Raw genomic sequence first — 26,456 nt, forward strand, 5'->3', positions numbered from 1 at the left:
GTTTTGAGTTTTTAAGATCGTGGGAATTAAGGAGAGCTTTAGAGACGTTACAGACAGGAGAAATGAGGGCAATAGTGCGATGGTTTAAAGGATTAAAACGGCTGACAATCGTTCGTAGGGATGGACTGTACCAAGGTATGTTTTCAAGAAGAAGGAAAACTTAGATGTTTTGAGAGAGACGAAATAGAAATGCAAGGATCAGATGTAGCTCAAAGGTACACTGTTTCAGAACAATGGGAATTATGCTATCTGGTCCATACGCCACATGTACAAGGGAAATAGAAGCGAGGGCACAGGTTCAGTCGGGGAAGGTGGGGAAGAGAGAGTGGCTGTGTAATCATTTCAAACTTAATTAGAGGAAAACAAGACGTTAAAAAGAGCGGGGTTTATCATTGGAATAATCACCTATCAATTTACCAGGCCCGGAAAGAGAACAAAAGTTGAATTACAGACAAGTAGGACATATATCTTATTAAAATGCAAAATCAGGAATCCTAAAAAGTACAATAAGGTCAGATCTGCGTGCTTATTACCTCAGCATGAACGACAACAGGTGGAGGGGCGTCACCCACATGATGCAAAAAGAATGTGAGACAGTAGTCAAGGGTGGGCTGTAACACTGGCGTTTTTAATCGTGCTATTACTTCAGCCTCCCTCCCTCCATCATCTTCTTGTCGTAAGGCAGCAATGTAGTGACCAGAAACTGGTGGGATTAATTACTTGTTGTCATACATGCACTGTGAATTTCCTTTATATTACATCTGGACAATATTCACCTATAGTCAGTGTACATGCTTACTGGGCCATTCCCCATTTTCAGAAACCAATGTGAATAACATTATAACGCAAAACTGTGTTAACCATACATAATCTTCACATCATAGAATAAGATAAAAAACAATATACAGTATAAAATCAAGAATCCCACGTGTCATCACATGCAATCATCACCTTAAATCCCCACAGAAGTAAAGCTATACGTGAAAGGAATGAGGCAACCAGTAGCAGACAGGACAATCCAGGAGACAAAGGAAAATAAGTGAGCACGAAGACTAGGTAAATAAAGGAAAATGAAATATGAACCTACAAACTTTAAGACAACTTATGTTTTAGAATAACTGTCAGAACACAAACTGTGGTGAAGATGTGATTCCGTTCCAGGCATGCGCTACACCTTAATGAAGGAAGGGACGCTACAAGAGGGACCTAAATTCATGTGACGACCTAACACGTTAAATATCGTAAAGGTTCTAACATACTGTTGTGAGAAGTGTGGTCAGCTACTGGGTGACTGGATGAAGGGGGATCGGAGGCATCCACTTGTACCCAGGTTCCTACGTTGTCACCCACATCCTGCTGGAAGCTACATAAAGGGTGGCTGACATTCTCGAAGTTGCATTCAGCAACTGCATTCACAATGGGAGGTGCTGGTGTGGTGAGCGGTGGCACGGTAGGTCGTGGACGGGAGACTGCATCTTCAGGTTTCACTGCAATGATAAGTCTAATGATCAACTTCACAAGTATAGTGAATAAATCAATGAACATAAAATATATAGTATTTCTGAAATAACTGCTTAACATGTACATGTATTAAGATTTTCTTATATCTTCATCGAATCTGTTCTGTTACAATGATAAGCAAGCATTATTAAAGGTAATGCTCTGCATGACATTATCATAACTATAAAATCACTCATGAAGTAATTATCCAATAATGTCCAAAGATTAAAGAAAAATACCAGAAAATAGCATAGTTTCTATAGGGTTGCATTTATTTTGCAACAGCTTAATTCAGTAAAATGTAACCTCGAAAAGGAAATATGAAAAACATTTGTTAGATTGCATCTTAGTTCAGTAATGAAAAATATAAATGTTCTGTATCTTACTGTTACAATAGTCGATGCCTTCCAAGACGGGATGTCTGAATGCAATGAAACCTTCTTGACCATCCCAGGTTTCAGCCTGAATCACCAGCAGAAAGTTCTCTGGAGGATCCTGTCATGGAATAAACTTTAATGGCCACCACTAGGACGGAAATCCTATATCTTACAGACACTATGAACATTAGATTTTATTGACCCTAAAAGTGCTTTTCTTTATTGCCCTACACCAAACATTTTGTATGTGTCGTCCATGAATGGTTTTGAGGTAAACCACAGGTAATTCACAGGTAAAGATAAACCCCAGTTCCAGGTAATCTACAAGTAAAGGTAATTCAAGGTAAAGAAAAACCCAAGTTAAAGGTACTCTACAGATAATGGTAAATCATAGGTAGTAGTAATCCACACATAAAGGTAAACCACAGGTAAAGACAATTCATAGGTAAAGGTAATCCACAGGTAAAGATAAAGCACCGGTAAGGGTAATCCACAGGTAAATTTGAATTACAAATACATGTAAACCATAGGGAAAGGCAATCCAAGGTAAAGATAAACCACAGGCAAAGGTAATGCACAAGTAAAGATAAACCACAGGCAAAGGCAATGCACAAGTAAAGATAAACCACAGGCAAAGGTAATGCACAAGTAAAGATAAACCACAGTTAAAGGTAAACTACAGGTAAAGTAATCAACAGCTGAAGATAATCCACAGGTAAAGGTAATCCATAGTTGAAGCCTCGATCACCTCATCAACATAAACAAAGGATATCATAACATTGTAGTTAGGTTGCCATGTTACGAGAACAATACTTCTACATAAAATTTGTTTCAGTAAGGCTGACGCATCTTAATGAAAGTATAGCAATGGAAGCACACGTGCTGGGCAGCACGGCAGCATGCTCGTGTCTGGCATCATACGTGTCCCTGGCAACGCTCTTGTGCCTTATGCTTAACTGTGTGACTGTAATGCTGTATAAGATCCATAATTATCTTTCATCCTCACTGAAAACCTAAATGAATCAACGTATATTGTGTTACCTTACACAGTTAACTATATACTAACAGCTGTTCGTCACTACACTCGACTTGTTCCAATCAGAACTCGTATAGACAGATACAAGAACAGTCTTACATCTACAACTGCAAACTTCATAAACAATCCATGAACAAGTGAACATTTATGAATATGAACAGCTTGATTTTGTTTGTTAGGCTGTGTAGTGTGTTAGCTACTGTATCATTGTAAATATTCATCACTTTATGTTCACCCAAGTGAATAATGTATAAACCATACTATTTACTCTGTAAACATCCCTATATATCTGCCAATCTGACTATCTAGATGTACCTCACTCATGTGCTTGTCCAGTGTGTGGAAATATCCAGCCCATCTTGATCCTAAGCTCTCAAAGCATTGGTTAACTAGTAACTTTCATGGCTTCCCAGTTCTGTAATAATACCTCAGCTGCGTGTTTTCAGGCGAATGACTGCCTGAGTCCAGTAAAACGTTATCTATATATTTATTTATTTTGATAATCATTTACTGTTTGAACATCAATCATTTTAAACCTTTTAATCAGATTGCAACTTGTTAGTTTAAGTCGTATTCATTAAGACTCGCCGGCCAATCAAACTTGAATATTAAGGTTATCGTATCAGACTAAAGCTCCTATTCACCCTCTCATAATTCAATCGTGCTTTACTCGATCTATTATCTACCAGCCTCACAACGGAAACTTCTCTTATGTGATGAAATGCATCCAATCGAAAAGAAATCGGTCAAAATCTTTTGGTCTCCCTTTCTCCTCGTTCCCTCCACATCTTACATATATATTCTCTTGGTCAATCTTTCCTCACTCATTATCTCAATATATCCAAACTATTTCAACTCATCCTGTTCTACTCTCTCAACCACACTCTTTTTATTACCACACATCTCTCTTACCTTATCATAACTTCCTCGAGCAAACCATATATTGTCCTTAAATATATCATATCAAGCACATCTACCCCGTCCACACAGTCTTATCCATAGCCCATGCTTAGCAATCATATAATATTCTCGGGTTTACTATTCCTTCAAACATATCCGTCTTTGCCCTCCCTGAAAACGTTCTTTTTTTCACACTCTCTTCATCGCAACCAGAACCTTGGCTCCCTCCCCCATGCTATGACTCTATTCCGCCCCCGTGATTTCATTTCCTGCCGTCTCCACTCCTAGATATCTAAAACACTTAACTTCCTCCAATTTTTCTCCATTCAAACTCATGTCCCAACTAACCTGTCCCTTATTCACGCTGAACCTAATAACTGCTTTTATTCACATTCAGTCTTAACTTTCTCCGTTCACATGCTCCTTTCACATACCATCCAAGCGCCTTTCACTAGCGACTTTGCTTTTTCATCCCACCACTCAATGCCCTTTCTAGTCTGCCCACAACTCACCTTTCGCATGCTTTCATGCACATGCCATCACTGCTTCTCTATGAACTTCCCGTTCCTCACGTCCTCCGCTCTCTTCTTTTACTCTAAATCTCTCCTAGTATTTCTTCACACGTCTTTTTTCCAAGCTCACTTACTCTCACAACTCTCTTCTTCCCAACGTCGTTTCTTCTTTTACGAAAGCCTCTACAAATCTTCACCTTCACCTCTATAAGATAGTGGTAAGAAATTCCACCAGCTGCTCCTCTTTGCAGATTTGCATCTAAAGTTCTCTATTTTACACGCCTACCAATTGATATATAATCTAATAATGCCCGCTGACCATCTCTCCTACTCACATATATGTACTTGTGTATATCCATCTTTTTAAACCAGGTATTTCCATTCACCTTTTCTTTTTCACAAGCTTTTACCATTACCATTCAGAACTGTGAATACCCCATACACTCCAGTTATACCCTCAACTGCTACATTACTTACCTTCGCGCATAATTCATCCGTCACTAATACTCGGTTTCTATTATCAAAACTGCTGACAAACTCACTCAGCTGCTCCCAAAGCACTTGCCTCTAAACATCTTTCTTCTCATGGCCAGGTGCATAAGCACTAATGATCACCCATATCTCGCCATCCACTTTCACTTTTATCAACATCAATCTAGAATTTATTTCCTTGCACTCTGTCACGCACTCCTACAACTCTTGTTTTAGGAACATGTTTCGTTCTCAACCATACTACCTATCTCTTCTTTCTTTTCATCTTGGTCACATCCACACTCATTCAGACACCCGAGTCTGAGCCATCAAGGAGGATGAGTAATGCCCACCTGGCTCCTTCGTTTGTTTCCTCTCAGTGAAATATTAATAAATACCCCCCCCCCCCCCCCCTCCCTCCGCTTCCGCCTACTCTAGTCGCCTTCTATACGCAGGGAATTTTGCCTTGCCTATTTCATAGTCAACGTTGTCTTTTTTCCTCTTTGATGATTTATGACGTTGGAGGAGATTTAGGTAGACATTATATCAAATTTCAACTTATTTCATCTGGGTTTTCAAGGTCAATACTCTGGTCAAGTTTATCGCACATGCCAGATTAGTGCAACACAGTGTAAGCAATTTATGATATTGACGATATGATACATGCATGATAATCTTATACGCCTATCATGCCAACACCATTAATGCAGAACCTCCCACCTACCGGGATTATGACCCTCTGATTCCTTGAGTCTACTCGGGCCCACCTTTCATCTCCCTATATTGATGTCTTGTACCCACTCTCCCCTCTGTGCTTGCCTTCACATACCCCTGTCCACGTACCTTTCATTGCTATGTATATGTGCACTTAGACTAGTAAATTGAAATTAGGTTTAAGGTATCGCTCAGATGCAGTGCAGTTGTCATCATCAGAAGACAGTATGACAACCCGGCTAGTGTAACCTAAGTCTGTAATACGGTTAGAGATACTCACCAGGATGGGCACTTCACCTTCATGCCATAACGGGTCTGCATGCTGACAGCTGATTGGGAGTTGCCATATGATAGTTTCATTAGTTTGTGTTATATCTTGCATCAGCACTGACAGCACCCCTGCATGCTCGCAACAAGCCTTCACACAAAATAACTCCAGATAAGTTTAGTAGAATCAAAACTTCATTGGAAAAATATAATGGATGCATAGTGCACTGAAGAACTTATCAAAGCTTCAAAAATAACATTTCAGTTCATTGTTTCTAGTGAAATAATGCCACTTAGATAACCATGCAACTCATACTTACCGAAAAAGTAAAGAAGAAGCACAGATTTCTGTCAAGTGTACTTCTAAGTAAAGTAGGGCTTGTAAGCCGAGCCTTAGATCCTGGGAAGTGATGAGGTCCAGTCTCAAAGATGGAGTAGAATACTGGGGATGAAAATGAAAGTAAAGATTACTCAAGGAGGCATGGGAGGTTTGATCTGGACTTTAAGTAAATCAAATACTTCATCAGTTTTGACTATATCTCTTATCAAGGTACAAGAAGTTCACTAATTATGCCCATGACTCAGTAGAATTTTCTTCACAATAAAGGTTTTGGTGTTTATGTAAAGTATTTTTAGGACTTTAGGTTCATAGCATAACGTCCTACATTTATCCTGCTACTCTATGGCTTGGTTCCACCTCACTATTTGCAGGCTACCTATCCATGGTTTCAAATTATTTTCGCCTACTGTAAAAGTTCCATTTTCCCTTGGTATATTAGTTGATGCATCTGTAATGTACTGCTGAGTTACCGCTACGTATATCGTGGCCTCTTTTCTCACCTTTCCGCAATCTGTACTTCTCAGGGAGGAAGAAGTTAGACTGTTCTTCAATGTAGTATCTCTAAACATCATCATCATACTCATGAACTATACACTTAGCGTTTCATACATTATTTGTTGCCCTAGTCATGAGATTGATGCTGGAGCTAAAATGGCTACTGCATTACAATTTGTCCTTAATATGCTACAAATTTTCCATGAGCTGGAAAATATGTAAAGAAAAAACATTATCAAAAAATGCAATTACACATCCATAAAATGTGTACTAACATACCATTCTCAGCAGCATCGCTTGGTGGCCCATTAAATCTATGTTGACTGAAGCCATCAGACACAAACCACTGTAGACCAGTGTTGCTGTTTGTCCAGTAACAGGAATCATCATTATCAAAGTTACACTGTAGTGAAGTTCCCCGGGGACAAGTTTCTTGCGTCAGTGTCAGATCATCCAGAGATATAACAGTTCCTGCATCCGGGCCTACCTCTCCTGTGAACACCACCTGCAATAACAATAGGTACTGTACTAATGAGGTGTGATAGATGATGGTTAGAGTTAGGGTTTAAGTGTCTGGGACAAATGGCTAACCATCTGCACTTCTCTTAACCAGAGCACTTCTTTTAACACTGCTCATGTGAGACTTGCAAGAAAAAATGAAATTATGCATAAATATGGTTATGAGCCTCTAGACCTGTGACAACCTCTGGGGACCCTGAGGGGCTCGAGCAGTGGTCATATACACGACCAATGAAGTCATCCAATGGAAATGAAAATCAATAAAGATTGGGACATAAAGAGTAAAGTTCTAATTATGTGTACTACCTTGCAAGGGACAAATTGCATTATTTATGAAACAGAAGGGACTCTAACTAGAGTATACAGGAACATTCTCCATTTAGGGAATTTTGATCAACAGGATATGGACCAAAAATCGCAAACAAAGATTCACCAAAAGTAAGAGAACTAAATTACATGGAGAGAACAGAACTCTGGAATTACCAGCAGTGGCAGAGGAAAGAAAACTGGTGAATATATATATATATATATATATATATATATATATATATATATATATATATATATATATATATATATATATATATATATATATATATATATATCGTCCAAATGCCTATCTCTTCTCTTTCACTAGTAATCTTACGTCTTCATCGCACCACTCACTACCCTTTCTAATCAAACCACCTCCCACTCTTCTCATGCCAAAAGCATCTTTTGCGCAATCCATCACTGATTCCCTAAATACATCCCATTCCTCCCCCACTCCCCTTACTTCCATTGTTCTCACCTTTTTCCATTCTGTACTCAGTCTCTCCTGGTACTTCCTCACACGAGTCTCCTTCCCAAGCTCACTTACTCTCACCACCCTCTTCACCCCAACATTCACTCTTCTTTTCTGAAAACCCATATAAATCTTCACCTTAGCCTCCACAAGATAATGATCAGACATCCCTCCAGTTGCACCTCTCAGCACATTAACATCCAAAAGTCTCTCTTTCGCGCGCCTGTCAATTAACACGTAATCCAATAACGCTCTCCGGCCATCTCTCCTACTTACATACGTATACTTATGTATATCTCGCTTTTTAAACCAGGTATTCCCAATCACCAGTCCTTTTTCAGCACATAAATCTACAAGCTCTTCACCAGGTCTAGAGGCTCATAACCATATCTATGCAGGGAAAAAATGCAATTGAGTGGGAGATGTATAAAAGAAAGAGACAGGAGGTCAAGAGAAAGGTGCAAGAGGTGAAAAAGAGGGCAAATGAGAGTTGGGGTGAGAGAGTATCATTAAATCTTAGGGAGAATAAAAAGATGTCTTGGAAGGAGGTATATAAAGTGCGTAAGACAAGGGAGCGAATGGGAACTTCAGTGAAGGGCGCAAATGGAGAGGTGATAACAAATAGTGGTGATGTGAGAAGGAGATGGAGTGAGTATTTTGAAGGTTTGTTGAATGTATTTGATGATAAGAGTGGCAGATATACGGCGTTTTGGTCGAGGTGGTGTGCAAAGTGAGAGGGTTAGGGAAAATGATTTGGTAAACAGAGAAGAGGTAGTAAAAGCTTTGCGGAAGATGAAAGCCGGCAAGGCAGCAAGTTTGGATGGTATTGCAGTGGAATTTATTAAAAAAGGGGGTGACTGTATTATTGACTGGTTGGTAAGGTTATTTATGTATGTATGACTCATGGTGAGGTGCCTGAGGATTGGCGGAATGCTTGCATAGTGCCATTGTACAAAGGCAAAGGAGATAAGAGTGAGTGCTCAAATTACAGAGGTATAAGTTTGTTGAGTATTCCTGGTAAATTATATGGGAGGGTATTGATTGAGAGGGTGAAGGCATGTACAGAGCATCAGATTGGGGAAGAGCAGTGTGGTTTCAGAAGTAGTAGAGGATGTGTGAATCAGGTGTTTGCTTTGAAGAATGTATGTGAGAAATACTTAGAAAAGCAAATGGATTTGTATGTAGCATTTATGGATCTGGAGAATGCATATGATAGAGTTGATAGAGATGCTCTGTGGAAGGTACTAAGAATATATGGTGTGGGAGGCAAGTTGTTAGAAGTAGTGAAAAGTTTTTATCGAGGATGTAAGGCATGTGTACGTGTAGGAAGAGAGGAAAGTGATTGGTCCTCAGTGAATGTAGGTTTGCGGCAGGGGTGTGTGAAGTCTCCATGGTTGTTTAATTTGTTTATGGATGGGGTTGTTAGGGATGTGAATAAAAGAGTTTTGGAAAGAGGGGCAAGTATGCAGTCTGTTGTGGATGAGAGAGTTTGGGAAGTGAGTCAGTTGTTGTTCGCTGATGATACAGCGCTGGTGGCTGATTCATGCGAGAAACTGCAGAAGCTGGTGACTGAGTTTGGTAAAGAGTGTGAAAGAAGAAAGTTAAGAGTGAATAAGAACACCCTCCTCTGCACAACTCTATCCATAGCCCACGCCTCACAACCATATAACATTGTTGGAACCACTATTCCTTCAATCATACCCATTTTTGCTTTCCGAGATAATGTTCTCGACTTCAACACCTTCTTCAACGCTCCCAGAATTTTCGCCCCCTCCCCCACCCTATGATTCACTTACACTTGCATGGTCACATCTGCTGCCAAATCCACTCCCAGATATCTAAAGCACTTTACTTCCTCCAGTTTCTCTTCATTCAAACTTACCTCCCAATTGATTTGACCCTCAACACTACTGTACCTAATGACCTTGCTCTTATTCACATTTACTCTCAGCTTCCTTCTTTCACACACTTTACCAATTTTAGTCACCATCTTCTGCAGTTTTTCACATGAATCAGCCAACAGCGCTGTATCATCAGCGAACAACAACTGACTCACTTCCCAAGCTCTCTCATCCACAACAGACTGCATATTTGTCCCTCTCTCCAAAACTATTGCATTCACCTCCCTAGCAACACCATCCATAAACAAATTAAACAACCATGGAAACATCACACACCCCTGCCGCATACCTACATCCACTGAGAACGAATCACTTTCCTCTCTTCCTACACGTACACATGCCTTACATCCTCGATAAAAACTTTTCACTGCTTCTAACAACTTGCCTCACACACCATATATTCTTAATACCTTCCACAGAGCATCTTTATCAATTCTGTCATATGCCTTCTCCAGATCCATAAATGCTACATACAAATCCATTTGCTTTTCTAAGTATTTCTCACATACATTCTTCAAAGCAAACACCTGATCCACACACCCTCTACTACTTCTGAAACCACACTGCTCTTCCCCAATCTGATGCTCTGTACATGCCTTCACCCTCTCAATCAATACCCTCCCATGTCATTTCCCAGGAATACTCAACAAACTTATACCACTGTAATTTGAGCACTCATTTTCATCCCCTTTGACTTTGTACAATGGCACTATGCAAGCATCACGCCAATCCTCAGGCACCTCACCATGAGTCATACATACATTAGATAACCTTACCAACCAGTCAACAATACAGTCACACCCTTTCTTAATAAATTCCACTGCAGTACCATCCAAACCCGCTGTCTTGCCGGCTTTCATCTTCCGCAAAGCTTTTACTACCTCTTCTCTGTTTACCAAATCATTTTCCCTAACCCTCTCACTTTGCACACCACCTCGACCAAAATACCCTATGTCTGCCACTCTATCATCAGACACATTCAACAAACCTTCAAAATACCCACTCCATCTTCTCACATCACCACTCCTTGTTATCACCTTCCCATTTGCCCCCTTCACTGAAGTTCCCATTTGTTCCCTCGTCTTACGCACTTTATTTACCTCCTTCCAAGACATCTTTTTATTCTCCCTAAGATTTAATGATACTCTCTCACCCCAACTCTCATTTGCCCTCTTTTTCACCTCTTGCACCTTTCTCTTGACCTCTTGCCTCTTTCTTTTATACATCTCCCACTCATTTGCAGTATTTCCCTGCAAAAATGGTCCAAATACCTCTCTCTTCTCTTTCAGTAATAATCTTACTTCTTCATCCCACCATTTACTACCCTTTCTAATCTGCACACCTCCTTCGCTTCTCATGTCAGAAGCATCTTTTGCGCAAGCCATCACTGCTTCCCTAAATACATACCATTCCTCCCCCAATCCCCTTACGTCCTTTGTTCTCACCTTTTTCCATTCTGTACTCAGTCTCTCTTGGTGCTCCCTCACACAAGTCTCCTTCCCAAGCTCACTTACTCTCACCACTCTCTTCACCCCAACATTTTCTCTTCTTTTCTGAAAACTTCTTCAAATTTTCACCTTCGGCTTCAAAAGATAACAATTAGACATATACTTAAATTTTCTTCAAAATTAGAAATGCCAGGTCAACTGAATAATACATTTGGAAACTGAAACGAATTAGAAAATATGTGAAGAATTTCTTGTATTGTAATAGAGTACGAAATACATAGAACAAGTAAATACAGGAAACTGTAAATACAGACATTAAAATTAATCTGAATGATTATTTAATGCAAAAGAAATTTGAAGAGTGTGCAAAACTCCCCAGTACTACGGAAGTAATCACACACACACACACACACACACACACACACACACACACACACACAGGTGCGCACGTGAGCACGCATCATCAGTATTTGATTGCATTTTTGCAAACAAAAACTTGGTGATAGACAGCATCAAATGTTATATCTCACTTGAAAAAAATCCCGATCATATATCAGACATTTGATTAAATGGTAAAAGAAATACTATAAAATCCTCGAGTAGATAATACCTGACAATAGATAAGATGTACAGCTGAAAACATTTAGGAATGTTAAATGTAATGTGAAATCCTAGAATAAAAAAAAAAAATTGTCAACCATAATATTACAAGAGGTGAGCTCTGTGAAGTATACAGTAAGGAGATCAGTAGCTGTGGGTCATTGACAGGATGTGGAAAGACTGGGAGAAGAAAATATAACAGCAAGATAATGAAAGATGATGTGATGTGGTAAAGATATAGAATGATATAGCCACAAAAGTTAAATGTAAAACTAAAATAGGCAGATACACGTGAAACTGTGTCATGAGACTTGGCACCATCCAATACGTCATTTAAAAAGAACAGAAACTGTTGTTCTTCAATTCCACATTCTCAGCCTTCAGCCACGCAGATAGTGATCCTTTTACCCAAACTTTTGTTTTCTCTCAGATCTTATATTGGATCTTGCGCATATGCAAGAGTGATGGATGGTATGGGAGAGTGATTGGGAATAAATACGGGTTATAACTCGGCCTTGAAGGCCCATCGTACACAAATATAATACGTTATCATGTAATACTTATGTTTGAAGGTGGTCAACCTCTGATGAGTGAAACCATCAGCAGGTGACCTCATATGAGCTTTAATATTTAGCACATTTGTTTCACATATTTGTGTGATGTATGCTTTCTCTTCGCACTATATGTGAAAATTAGTAGAACAGAATGATACAGTTTGATATGCAAAAAAATGTATTTTTTTCTCTCATAGTTGTCGGTCGTGTCCCGCGTTATCGAAGTAACGCCAGGAACAGATGAAGAAAGGCCGCATTCTTTCACAACCATTCTTAACTGGCATGTGTAATGCACCGAAATTACAGGCTCCTCTCCACAGTGAGGCTCATCACACCTTTTACAAGGGTTCCCCATACCAGCTCACATGCCCTGGCTCAGTTCCTTGACAGCACGTCGCCCACACTATACCACATCATTCCAATTCACTCGATCCCATGCATGTCTTTCCCACGGCTTCCATCTCCAGTTCGCTATTTGTTATCGTTTTCTCGTTAACTGTTTCGTTCTGTAACCTTCTCCTCGTATTTTCAACAACCAACCATACACTACAAGACGAGAATACAACAATACAGCACTGAAACACAACACGATAATAAATCCAAAACAAACATTTACCTTTAAACGTCTTCCATGGTATGTGTAGAGCGCTGTCTGAGCAGCCCTCCAGGCTGGCTCTGCCATTTTCAGTAGTGTGATCTTCAGTCCAACTGTTTCATTGTTTTCGTTTTCTACTGACACTGCAAAAGACAACAGATTCATATGATCATAACTTTGCACTGAGGATAAGAAAAACAGGAAACTAGTTTCTCAAAAGATATGAATATCTGTGAAACGGAATGATTAAAAGAAAATAGATCATACAAGAAAAGAAATGTATATTGTATAATATGGACAACAGAAGAACCATATAAAACGACATTTGACTCTCAGGAAGAGGAAAAATGTATTGTTGTCTGTATATCTTACATTACCATCATCCTGTATCATATATTACCATTATCCTGGGAAGAGCGGGTCATCACAGTTGCTTCCCCACACTCCCTGTAGCATCCACTGCCCCCCCCCCCCCCACACACACACACACACACACACACACACTACAGCCTTACTGGCAAGCATCATGACCGCCAGCAAGAAGAGATGGGTGGAGAAAGCATGGTAACAGATGGGTGGAGAGTATAATAAAAGATCGGCGGTGGGAGCATGATAAAACATTGTGGGAGAGCGCAAAATAGAGTTGGTTGGAGGGTTCATGACAAGATCTGGGTGAAGGAGAACATATTTAGTGATGGGTGGCTGGAGAATACTTTCACTGGTGTCTGCAAGCTCATTTCCTGCTAGAAAATAACTCAGTTTGGAACTTCATGTCTATGCCTAAGGGTCATTTACAAACGCAGAGAGCATGGCTACATTAGGGATAAACCCTGGGAGAGCATGGCCACATTAGGGACAAACCCTGGGAGAGCATGGCCAAATCTGGGGCAAATCCTGGGAGAGCATGGCCACATCAGGGACAAATCCTAGGAAAGCATGGCCACATCAGGGACAAATCCTAGGAAAGCATGGCCACATCGGAGGCAAACCCTGGGAGAGCATGGCTACATTAGGGATAAACTCTGGGAGAGCATGGCCACATCAGGGGCAAACCCTGGGAGAGCATGGCCACATCAAGGGCAAACCCTGGGAGAGCATGGCCACATCAGGGGCAAACCCTGGGAGAGCATGGCCACATTAAGGATAAACCCTGGGCGAGCATGGCCACATTAGGGACAAACCGTGGGAGAGCATGGCCACATCAGGGACAAACCCTGGGAGAGTATGGCCACATTAGGAAGCACGCCGGATCAGCATGGTATCATATTCGACTGACCGTTGGCAGAACAGTCACGTTAAGGAGAGTAGGATATAGCGGAATGTAAACTTGCGATAACAGATAGATATCATGCGTCGCAGACCTCAAACATAATCAGCATTAAAACTCAGCAAGAATATCCTTTGTGAGGTCTCATTAGGAAGGTACTTTGTTCTGTAACGAGGAAAGGGGAATGATAAAGGCGTCAGCCTTAGCCCTAACGTATGGTTACTGTACATCTTGGTGGGCACTGTCTGCTTACGAAAATTTGCGATACGTGACTCATCCTTTGCCCCCTAAACACCTCATCCATAGAGAGATCAAATATTCATGTGAATCCCCAATCATGAAGCAGACCCATCTTCACTTGAAACCACTCCCACTCCTCTCTTTTTACTTGCATAGACGCATCCTCCCGATAAAAACTCCTCAGTACATGTAGTAGCTTTCCCTCCACATCAGATATTCGTAACACCTTTTACAAGTCATCTCTATCAACCTACCGTATGCTTCCTCCAAATACATAAAAGCCACAAACAAGTTTATCTTCTTTCGATTAATTCAAACAAAATCTTGATATGGTCCAAACATCCTTTGCCTTTTATACTAGTGAATCTTCATCAACTCCATTATGTGCTTTGAATGCCACATACAAATCCTGCTGCTTCTCTAATTCTTTTTTAACAATATCTTTAGAGCAAAGATATTCTCTGCTACTCCTGAAACCACATTGATCCTCCCCAGTCTTATGCTACATGGTGGCCACCATCCTATTAATCACAACTTCCCTATACAACTTACCACATCCTCGTTTTTCGAGCATTCACTTTTATCCACCCTATCTTTATATAATGGTAATGCACAGGCGATCCGCCAACACTCAGGCGCCTCATCTAGTGCCATACACACTGAATATCCTGACTGACCAATCAACAATCCCATTCATTCCAAGCCTTTCACCACCTGATCTGTTTTCCCCAAACCATTCGCCATGACTTTCTTGCTGCTTACAACACTTGCCACAGCTACCCCTTATCTGCAACCCTATCATCTAACACAATGAATATCTTTTCAAAATATTCCATTATCTCCGTCTAATTCTTTGCTTGTTGATATTCACCTCCTTATAAAACATTTTCTTAACCTTTCTGAAGACTGCCGATTGTTTTCCACCCCAGGTCTAATTTGTCTTCTTTTACAACTCCTGCACCGTTCTCTAGATGTATTGCCGTTTTCTTTTGTACATTACCAATCACTCGCACTCCTTAGTTTCAGGTATCACCCATTCACTTCTCTTTTATCTTTCACCACCAGCTTGAATTGCTCATCTTACCACTAAGCACTGTTTTTCAAACGTGCATTTCCCACCTTCCACATGTCATGTACTCAACCCGCACATCTAAACAGAGGTAGATTTAAACTTTCATGTTGGAGAAGGTTTGGGGCGGGGGGGATGATGATGATGATGATGATGATGATATGTGCAGCCAGGTATACTGACCCGGTGTCAGTTTAAGAGGATTATTGATGTACTGTCGCAACCCCCCCCTCCCTTCGATTTTTTTCTTCAGTAGCATAATCAAATATTTAACCAGGGATTTTCTTTTTTCTCAACCTTCCGTGACTCAATAATGACCATCTCTCATGCTGGGACAACTCATACTGGGGTGAGGCACCCGGGGGTGAGTGGGTGATGATCAAGGGAGGACATGTCCCAGAGGGTCAAGCAGAACAACGTCATCAGTAGCCACGCATGAAGAAGCTAGTGACACAAGCCAACACCTCGTGCAATAAAGCCACAGAAACACTGACGACTTATCCCACAAAATTCAAACGTTACTGAGGAACTGAACCTTTGAGTCATGGCGCACGTTGAATCTAAATGTTCTTTTAAGCATACTTCTCTAACGCTATATACCTACCATTCTTCTCCATCTTCCTTAATTTCCTTTACTCTCATCTTTTGCCGTGTTTCACCCATTTTCCTTTCAAATCCACGTAAACACGCCTCTTGTCTAAACTCATTCACTTTCAACATCATCTTCCCACCATATCATTTCCTCTCTTCGTACAGGACTTGCAAAACTTTGACGCCTGTCTCCACGCAGAAATGATGAGTCATGGCCTTCATCCATTCTTGGCGCCACCCCTCCCCGCAGGGAACAGCATCGCTACCCCCTGCTTCGGCGAGGTAGCGCCAGGAAAAGACAAAAAAGGCCACATTCGTTCACACTCAGTCTCTAGCTGTCATGTTTAATGCACCGAAACCACAGCTACCTATCCACCACCTCCAGGGCCCACAGACCTTCCCATGGTTTACCCCAGACATTTCACATGCCCTGGTTCCGTCCATTGACAGCATGTCGACCCAGGTATACGACATCGTTCCAATTCACTCTATTCCTTGCACGCCTGTTACCCTCCTGTATATTGAGGCCCATATGTCTCAGTTTTTTTCACTTCATCCTTTCACCTGCAATTTAGTCTTCCGCTTCTCCCTGTTCCCCCCATTTCTGACACATATATCTTCTATGTCAACCACTACTCATTCATTCTCTCCATATGTCCAAACCATTTCAATACACCTCGTCAGGTGCCAGTATTTAACAGAGTTATGTAAATCCCAAAATCACACTTGATTCACGTCGTCCGACACTAATCTTTATATACCAAGCACTGTCTTCTTTGTCTGGCCGTTACCGTTTAATATTCATTTATCCATTCATTTTGCTTTGTCGCTGTCTCCCGCGTTAGCAAGGTAGCGCAAGGAAACAGACGAAGGAATGGCCCAACCCACCCACATACACATGCATATACATACACGTCCACACACGCAAATATACATACCTATACATTTCAACGTATACATATTTATACAAACACAGACATAAACATATGTACACATGCACATAATTCATAGTCTGCCTTTATTCATTCCCGTCGCCACCCCGCCACACGAAATGACAACCCCCTCCCCCATCATATGCGTGAGGTAGCGCCAGGAAAAGACAACAAAGGCCACATTTGTTCACACTAAGTCTCTAGCTGTCATGTAATAATGCACCGAAACCACAGCTCCCTTTCCACATCCAGGCACCACAGAACTTTCCATGGTTTAACCCTGATGCTTCACATGCCCTGGTTCAATCCATTGACAGCATGTCGACCCCGGTATACCACATAGTTCCAATTCACTCTATTCCTCGCACGCCTTTCACCCTCCTGCATGTTCAGGCTCCGATCACTCAAAATCTTTTTCACTCCATCTTTCCACCTAATATTTGGTCTCCCATTTCTCCTCGTTCCCTCCACCTCTGACACATATATCCTCTTGGTCAATCTTTCCTCACTCATTCTCTTCATGTGACCAAACCATTTCAAAACACCCTCTTCTGCTCTCTCAACCACACTCATTTTATTACCATACATCTCTCTTACACTATTATTACTTACTCGATCAAACCACCTCACACCACATATTGTCCTCAAACATCTCATTTCCAGCAAATCCACCCTCCTGCGCATAACTCTATCCATAGCTCACGCCTCGCAACCATTCAACATTGTTGAAACCATTATTCCTTCAAACATACCCACTTTTGCTTTCCGAGATAGTGTTCACGACTTCCACACATTCTTCAAGGCTCCCAGAATTTTCGCCCCCTCCCCTATCCTATGATTCAGTTCCGCTTCCATGGTTCCATCCGCTGCCAAATCCACTCCCAGATATCTAAAACACTTCACTTACTCCAGTTTTTCTCCATTCAAATTTACATCCCGATTTACTTGACCCTCAACCCTACTGTACCTAATATCCTTACTCTTATTCATATTTACTCTCAATTTTCTTCTTTCACACACTTTACCAAACTCAGTCACCAGCTTCTGCAGTTTCTCACATGAATCAGCCACCAGCGCTGCATCATCAGCGAACAACAACTGACTCACTTCCCAAGCTTTCTCATCCACAACAGACTGCATACAAGCCCCTCTATCCAAAACTCTTGCATTCACCTCCCTAGCAACACCATCCATAAACAAATTAAACAACCATGGAGACATCACACACCCCTGCCGCAAAACTACATTCACTGAGAACGAATCACTTTCCTCTCTTCCTACACGTACACATGCTTTACATCCTTGATAAAACCTTTTCACTGCTTCTAACAACTTGCCTCCCACACCATATATCCTTAATACCTTCCACAGAGCATCTCTATCAACACTCCATCATATGCCTTCTCCAGATCCATAAATGCTACATACAAATCCATTTGCTTTTCTAAGTATTTCTCACATACATTCTTCAAAGCAAATACCTGATCCACACATCCTCTACAACTTCTGAAACCACACTGCTCTTCCCCAATCTGATGCTCTGTACATGCCTTCACCCTCTCAATCAATACCCTCCCATATAATATATATATATATATATATATATATATATATATATATATTTCTCTATTCATTTATTTATTTTCCTTTGTCGCTGTCTCCCGCGTTTGCGAGGTAGCGCAAGGAAACAGACGAAAGAAATGGCCCAACCCCCCCCATACACATGTACATACACACGTCCACACACGCAAATATACATACCCACACAGCCTTCCACGGCCCACCCCGGACGCCCCACATGCCCTGATTCAATCCACTGACAGCACGTCAACCCCTGTATACCACATCGCTCCAATTCACTCTATTCCTTGCCCTCCTTTCACCCTCCTGCATGTTCAGGCCCCGATCACACAAAATCCTTTTCACTCCATCTTTCCACCTCCAATTTGGTCTCCCTCTTCTCCTCGTTCCCTTCACCTCCGACACATATATCCTCTTGGTCAATCTTTCCTCACTCATTCTCTCCATGTGCCCAAACCATTTCAAAACACCCTCTTCTGCTCTCTCAACCACGCTCTTTTTATTTCCACACATCTCTCTTACCCTTACGTTACTTACTCGATCAAACCACCTCACACCACACATTGTCCTCAAACATCTCATTTCCAGCACATCCATCCTCCTGCGCACAACTCTATCTATAGCCCACGCCTAGCAACCATACAACATTGTTGGAACTACTATTCCTTCAAACATACCCATTTTTGCTTTCCGGGATAATGTTCTCGACTTCCACACATTTTTCAAGGCTCCCAAAATTTTCGCTCCCTCCCCCACCCTATGATCCACTTCCGCTTCCATGGTTCCATCCGCTGACAGATCCACTCCCAGATATCTAAAACACTTCACTTCCTCCAGTTTTTCTCCATTCAAACTCACCTCCCAATTGACTTGACCCTCAACCCTACTGTACCTAATAACCTTGCTCTTATTCACATTTACTCTTAACTTTCTTCTTCCACACACTTTACCAAACTCAGTCACCAGCTTCTGCAGTTTCTCACATGAATCCGCCACCAGCGCTGTATCATCAGCGAACAACAACTGACTCACTTCCCAAGCTCTCTCATCCCCAACAGACTTCATACTTGCCCCTCTTTCCAAGACTCTTGCATTTACCTCCCTAACAACCCCATCCATAAACAAATTAAACAACCATGGAGACATCACACACCCCTGCCGCAAACCTACATTCACTGAGAACCAATCACTTTCCTCTCTTCCTACACGTACACACGCCTTACATCCTCGATAAAAACTTTTCACTGCTTCTAACAACTTGCCTCCAACACCATATATTCTTAATACTTTCCACAGAGCATCTCTATCAACTCTATCATATGCCTTCTCCAGATCCATAAATGCTACATACAAATCCATTTGCTTTTCTAAGTATTTCTCACATACATTCTTCAAAGCAAACACCTGATCCACACATCCTCTACCACTTCTGAAACCACACTGCTCTTCCCCAATCTGATGCTCTGTACATGCCTTCACCCTCTCAATCAATACCCTCCCATATAATTTACCAGGAATACTCAACAAACTTATACCTCTGTAATTTGAGCACTCACTCTTATCCCCTTTGCCTTTGTACAATGGCACTATGCACGCATTCCGCCAATCCTCAGGCACCTCACCATGAGTCATACATACATTAAACAACCTTACCAACCAGTCAACAATACAGTCACCCCCTTTTTTAATAAATTCCACTGCAATACCATCCAAACCTGCTGCCTTGCCGGCTTTCATCTTCCGCAAAGCTTTTACTACCTCTTCTCTGTTTACCAAATCATTTTCCCTAACCCTCTCACTTTGCACACCACCTCGACCCAAACACCCTATATCTGCCACTCTGTCATCAGACACATTCAACAAACCTTCAAAATACTCATTCCATCTCCTTCTTACATCACCACTACTTGTTATCACCTCCCCATTTACGCCCTTCACTGAAGTTCCCATTTGCTCCCTTGTCTTACGCACCCTATATATATATATATATATATATATATATATATATATATATATATATATATATATATATATAAATATATATATATATATATATATATATATATAAATATATATATATATATATATATATATATATATATATATATATATATATATATATATATATATATATATATATATTTATTTGCTTTGTCGCTGTCTCCCGCGTTAGCGAGGTAGCGCAAGGAAACAGACGAAAGAATGGCCCAACCCGCCCACATACACATGTATATACATACACGTCCACACACGCAAATATACATTCCTATACATCTCAATGTACACATATATATACACACACAGACATATACATATATACACAATTCATAGTCTGCCTTTATTTGTTCCCATCGCCACCTCGCCAAACATGGAATAACAACCCCCTCCCCCCTCATGTGTGTGAGGTAGCGCTAGGAAAAGACACCAACGGCCCCATTCGTTCACACTCAGTCTCTAGCTGTCATGTAATAATGCACCGAAACCACAGCTCCCTTTCCACATCCAGGCCCCACACAACTTTCCATGGTTTACCCCAAACGCTTCACATGCCCTGGTTCAATCCATTGACAGCACGTCGACCCCGGTATACCACATCGTTCCAATTCACTCTATTCCTTGTACGCCTTTCACCCTCGTGCATGTTCAGGCCCCGATCACTCAAAATCTTTTTCACTCCATCTTTCCACCTCCAACTTGGTCTCCCACTTCTCCTCGTTCCCTCCACCTCTGACACATATATCCTCTTTGTCAATCTTTCCTCACTCATTCTCTCCATGTGACCAAACCATTTCAAAACACCCTCTTCTGCTCTCCCAACCACACTCTTTTTATTCCCACACATCTCTCTTACCCTTACATTACTTAATCGATCAAACCACCTCACACCAAATATTGTCCTCAAACATCTCATTTCCAGCACATCCACCCTCCTGCGCACAACTCTATCCATAGCCCACGCCTCGCAACCATACAACATTGTTGGAACCACTATTCCTACAAACATACCCATTTTTGCTTTCAGAGATAATGTTTTCGACTTCCAAACATTCTTCAAGGCTCCCAGAATTTTCGTCCCCTCCCCCACCCTATGATTTACTTAAGCTTCCATGGTTCCATCCGCTGCCAGATCCACTCCCAGATATCTAAAACACTTTACTTTCTCCAGTTTTTCTCCATTCAAACTTACCTCCCAATATATATATATATATATATATATATATATATATATATATATATATATATATATATATATATATATATATATTTTTAGTTAATGTGCCGAGAGGTGCAACTGGAGGGATGTCTGATCATTATCTTGTGGAGGCGAAGGTGAAGATTTGTAGGAGGTTTTCAGAAAAGAAGAGGGAATATTGGGTGAAGAGAGTGGTGAGAGTGAGTGAACTTGGGAAGGAGACTTGTATGAGGAAGTACCAGGAGAGACTGAGAACAGAATGGAAAAAGGTAAGAAGAAAGGAGGTAAGGGGAGTGGGGGAGGAATGGCACGTATTTACGGGAGCAGTAATGGTTTGCGCAAAATATGCTTGTGGCATGAGAAGCGTGGGAGGTGTACAGATTAGAAAGGTTAGTGAATGGTGGGATGAAGAAGTAAGATTATTAGTGAAAGAGAAGAGAGAAGCATTTGGACGATTTTTGCAGGGAAATAATGGAAATGAGTGGGAGATGTATAAATGAAAGAGGCAGGAGGTCAAGAGAAAGGTGCAAGAGGCGAAAAAGAGGGCAAATGAGAGTTGGGGTGAGAGAGTATCATTAAATTTTAAGGAGAATAAAAAGATGTTTTGGAAGGAGGTAAATAAAGTGCGGAAGACAAGGGAACAAATGGGAACCTCCGTGAAGGGGGCTAATGGGGAGGTGATAAGTTGTGGTAATGTGAGAAGGAGATGGAGTGAGTATTTTGAAAGTTTGTAGAATGTGTTTGATGATAGAGTGGCAGATATAGGGTGTTTTGGTCGAGGTGGTGTGCAAAGTGAGAGGGCTAGAGAAAATGATTTGGTAAACAGAGAAGAGGTAGTAAAAGCTTTGCGGAAGATGAAAGCCGGCAAGGCAGCGGGGTTGGATGGTATTGCTGTGGAATTTATATATATATATATATATATATATATATATATATATATATATATATATATATATATATATATATATATATATATATATATATTTATATATATATATATATATATATATATTTTTTTTTTTTGCTTTGTCGCTGTCTCCCACGTTTCCGAGGTAGCGCAAGGAAACAGACGAAAGAAATGGCCCAACCCACCCCCATACACATGTATATACATACGTCCACACACGCAAATATACATACCTACACAGCTTTCCATGGTTTAACCCAGACGCTTCACATGCCCTGATTCAATCCATTTACAGCACGTCAACCCCGGTATACCACATCGATCCAATTCACTCTATTCCTTGCCCTCCTTTCACCCTCCTGCATGTTCAGGCCCCGATCACACAAAATCTTTTTTACTCCATCTTTCCACCTCCAATTTGGTCTCCCACTTCTCCTCGTTCCCTCCACCTCCGACACATATATCCTCTTGGTCAATCTTTCCTCACTCATTCTCTCCATGTGCCCAAACCATTTCAAAACACCCTCTTCTGCTCTCTCAACCACGCTCTTTTTATTTCCACACATCTCTCTTACCCTTACCTTACTCACTCGATCAAACCACCTCACACCACACATTGTCCTCAAACATCTCATTTCCAGCACATCCATCCTCCTGCGCACAACTCTATCCATAGCCCACGCCTCGCAACCATACAACATTGTTGGAACCACTATTCCTTCAAACATACCCATTTTTGCTTTCCGAGATAATGTTCTCGACTTCCACACATTCATCAAGGCTCCCAGAATATTCGCCCCCTCCCCCACCTTATGATCCACTTCCGCTTCCATGGTTCCATCCGCTGCCAGATCCACTCCCAGATATCTAAAACACTTTACTTCCTCCAGTTTTTCTCCATTCAAACTTACCTCCCAATTGACTTGACCCTCAACCCTACTGTACCTAATAACCTTGCTCTTATTCACATTTACTCTTAACTTTCTTCTTTCACACACTTTATCAAACTCAGTCACCAGCTTCTGCAGTTTCTCACATGAATCAGCCACCAGCGCTGTATCACCAGCGAACAACAACTGACTCACTTCCCAAGCTCTCTCATCCCCAACAGACTTCATACTTGCCCCTCTTTCCAAAACTCTTGCATTCACCTCCCTAACAACCCCATCCATAAACAAATTAAACAAACATGGAGACATCAAACACCCCTGCCGCAAACCTATATTCACTGAGAACCAATCACTTTCCTCTCTTCCTACACGTACACATGCCTTACATCCTCGATAAAAACTTTTCATTGCTTCTAACAACTTGCCTCCCACACCATATATTCTTAATACCTTCCACAGAGCATCTCTATCAACTCTATCATATGCCTTCTCCAGATCCATAAATGCTACATACAAATCCATTTGCTTTTCTAAGTATTTCTCACATACATTCTTCAAAGCAAACACCTGATCCACATATCCTCTACCACTTCTGAAACCACACTGCTCTTCCCCAATCTGATGCTCTGTACATGCCTTCACCCTCTCAGTCAATACCCTCCCATATAATTTACCAGGAATACTCAACAAACTTATACCTCTGTAATTTGAGCACTCACTCTTATCCCCTTTGCCTTTGTACAATGGCACTATGCACGCATTCCGCAAATCCTCAGGCACCTCACCATGAGTCATATATACATTAAATAACCTTACGAACCAGTCAATAATACAGTCACCCCCTTTTTTAATAAACTCCACTGCAATACCATCCAAACCTGCTGCCTTGCCGGCTTTCATCTTCCGCAAAGCTTTTACTACCTCTTCTTTGTTTACCAAATCATTTTCCCTAACCCTCTCACTTTGCACACCACCTCGACCAAAACACCCTATATCTGCCACTCTATCATCAAACACATTCAACAAACCTTCAAAATACTCACTCCATCTCTTTCTCACATCACCACTACTTGTTATCACCTCCCCATTTGCGCCCTTCACTGAAGTTCCCATTTGCTCCCTTGTCTTACGCACTTTATTTACCTCCTTCCAGAACATCTTTTTATTCTCACTAAAATTTAATGATAATCTCTCACCCCAACTCTCATTTGCCCTCTTTTTCACCTTTCTCTTGACCTCCTGTCTCTTTCTTTTATACATCTCCCACTAAATTGCATTTTTTCCCTGCAAAAATCGTCCAAATGCCTCTCTCTTCTCTTTCACTAATAATCTTACTTCTTCATCCCACCACTCACTACCCTTTCTAATTGACCCACCTCCCACTCTTCTCATGACACAAGCATCTTTTGCGCAATCCTTCACTCATTCCCTAAATACATCCCATTCCTCCCCCACTCCCTTTACTTCCATTGTTCTCACCTTTTTCCATTCTGTACTCAGTCTCTCCTGGTACTTCCTCACACAAGTCTCCTTCCCAAGCTCACTTACTCTCACCACCCTCTTCGACCCAACATTCACTCTTCTTTTCTGAAAACCCATACAAATGTTCACCTTAGCCTCCACAAGATAATGATCAGACATCCCTCCAGTTGCACCTCTCAGCACATTAACATCCAAAAGTCTCTCTTTCGCGCGCCTGTCAATTAACACGTAATCCAATAACGCTCTCTGGCCATCTCTCCTACTTACATACGTATACTTATGTATATCTCGCTTTTTAAACCAGGTATTTCCAATCACCAGTCATTTTTCAGCACATAAATCTACAAGCTCTTCACCATTTCCATTAACAACACTGAACACCCCATGTATACAAATTATTCCCTCAACCGCCACATTACTCACCTTTGCATTCAAATCACCTATCACTATAACCCGGTCTCGTGCATCAAAACCACTAACACACATTCAGCTGCTCCCAAAACACTTGCCTCTCATGATCTTTCTTCTCATGCCCAGGTGCATATGCACCAATAATCACCCATCTCTCTCCATCAACTTTCAGTTTTACCCATATTAATCGAGAATTTACTTTCTTACATTCCATCACATACTCCCACCACTCCTGTTTCAGGAGTACTGCTACTCCTTCCCTTGCTCTTGTCCTCTCACTAACCCCTGACTTTACTCCCAAGACATTCCCAAACCACTCTTCCCCTTTACCCTTGAACTTCGTTTCACTCAGAGCCAAAACATCCAGGTTCCTTTCCTCAAACATACTACCTATCTCTCCTTTTTTCTCTTCTTGGTTACATCCACACACATTTAGACACCCCAGTCTGAGCCTTCGAGGAGGATGAGCACTCCCCGCGTGACTCCTTCTGTTTCCCATTTTAGAAAGTTAAAAAAATACAAGGAGGGGAGGATTTCTGGCCCCCCGCTCCCGTCCCCTCTAGTCGCCTTCTACGACACGCGAGGAATGCGTGGGAAGTATTCTTTCACCCCTATCCCCAGGGATACCGCTGATGATACAGCGCTGGTGGCTGATTCATGTGAGAAACTGCAGAAGCTGGTGACTGAGTTTGGTAAAGTGTGTGAAAGAAGAAAGTTAAGAGTAAATGTGAATAAGAGCAAGGTTATTAGGTACAGTAGGGTTGAGGGTCAAGTCAATTGGGAGGTGAGTTTGAATGGAGAAAAACTGGAGGAAGTGAAGCGTTTTAGATATCTGGGAGTGGATCTGGCAGCGGATGGAACCATGGAAGCGGAAGTGGAT

The 26,456-nt window shown here is 41.3% G+C and overlaps 1 protein-coding gene across 1 annotated transcript in view; it reads right to left on the minus strand.

Moving 5' to 3' along the window:
* Nucleotides 1-26,456, minus strand: part of LOC139750161 (MAM and LDL-receptor class A domain-containing protein 1-like) — a 212,290-nt gene that overhangs the window by 12,908 nt on the left and 172,926 nt on the right. The window contains exons 53-59 of the mRNA XM_071664505.1: nt 13,035-13,156; nt 6,892-7,117; nt 6,098-6,219; nt 5,791-5,928; nt 1,887-1,995; nt 1,260-1,487; nt 534-703 (exon numbers count right to left, since the gene is read on the minus strand). Coding sequence (XP_071520606.1) covers nt 534-703; nt 1,260-1,487; nt 1,887-1,995; nt 5,791-5,928; nt 6,098-6,219; nt 6,892-7,117; nt 13,035-13,156 — 1,115 coding nt within the window. The remainder of the gene's footprint in view (nt 1-533; nt 704-1,259; nt 1,488-1,886; nt 1,996-5,790; nt 5,929-6,097; nt 6,220-6,891; nt 7,118-13,034; nt 13,157-26,456) is intronic.

This window comes from Panulirus ornatus, chromosome 9, assembly GCF_036320965.1.
Source record: "Panulirus ornatus isolate Po-2019 chromosome 9, ASM3632096v1, whole genome shotgun sequence".
Lineage (NCBI taxonomy): Eukaryota > Metazoa > Arthropoda > Malacostraca > Decapoda > Palinuridae > Panulirus > Panulirus ornatus.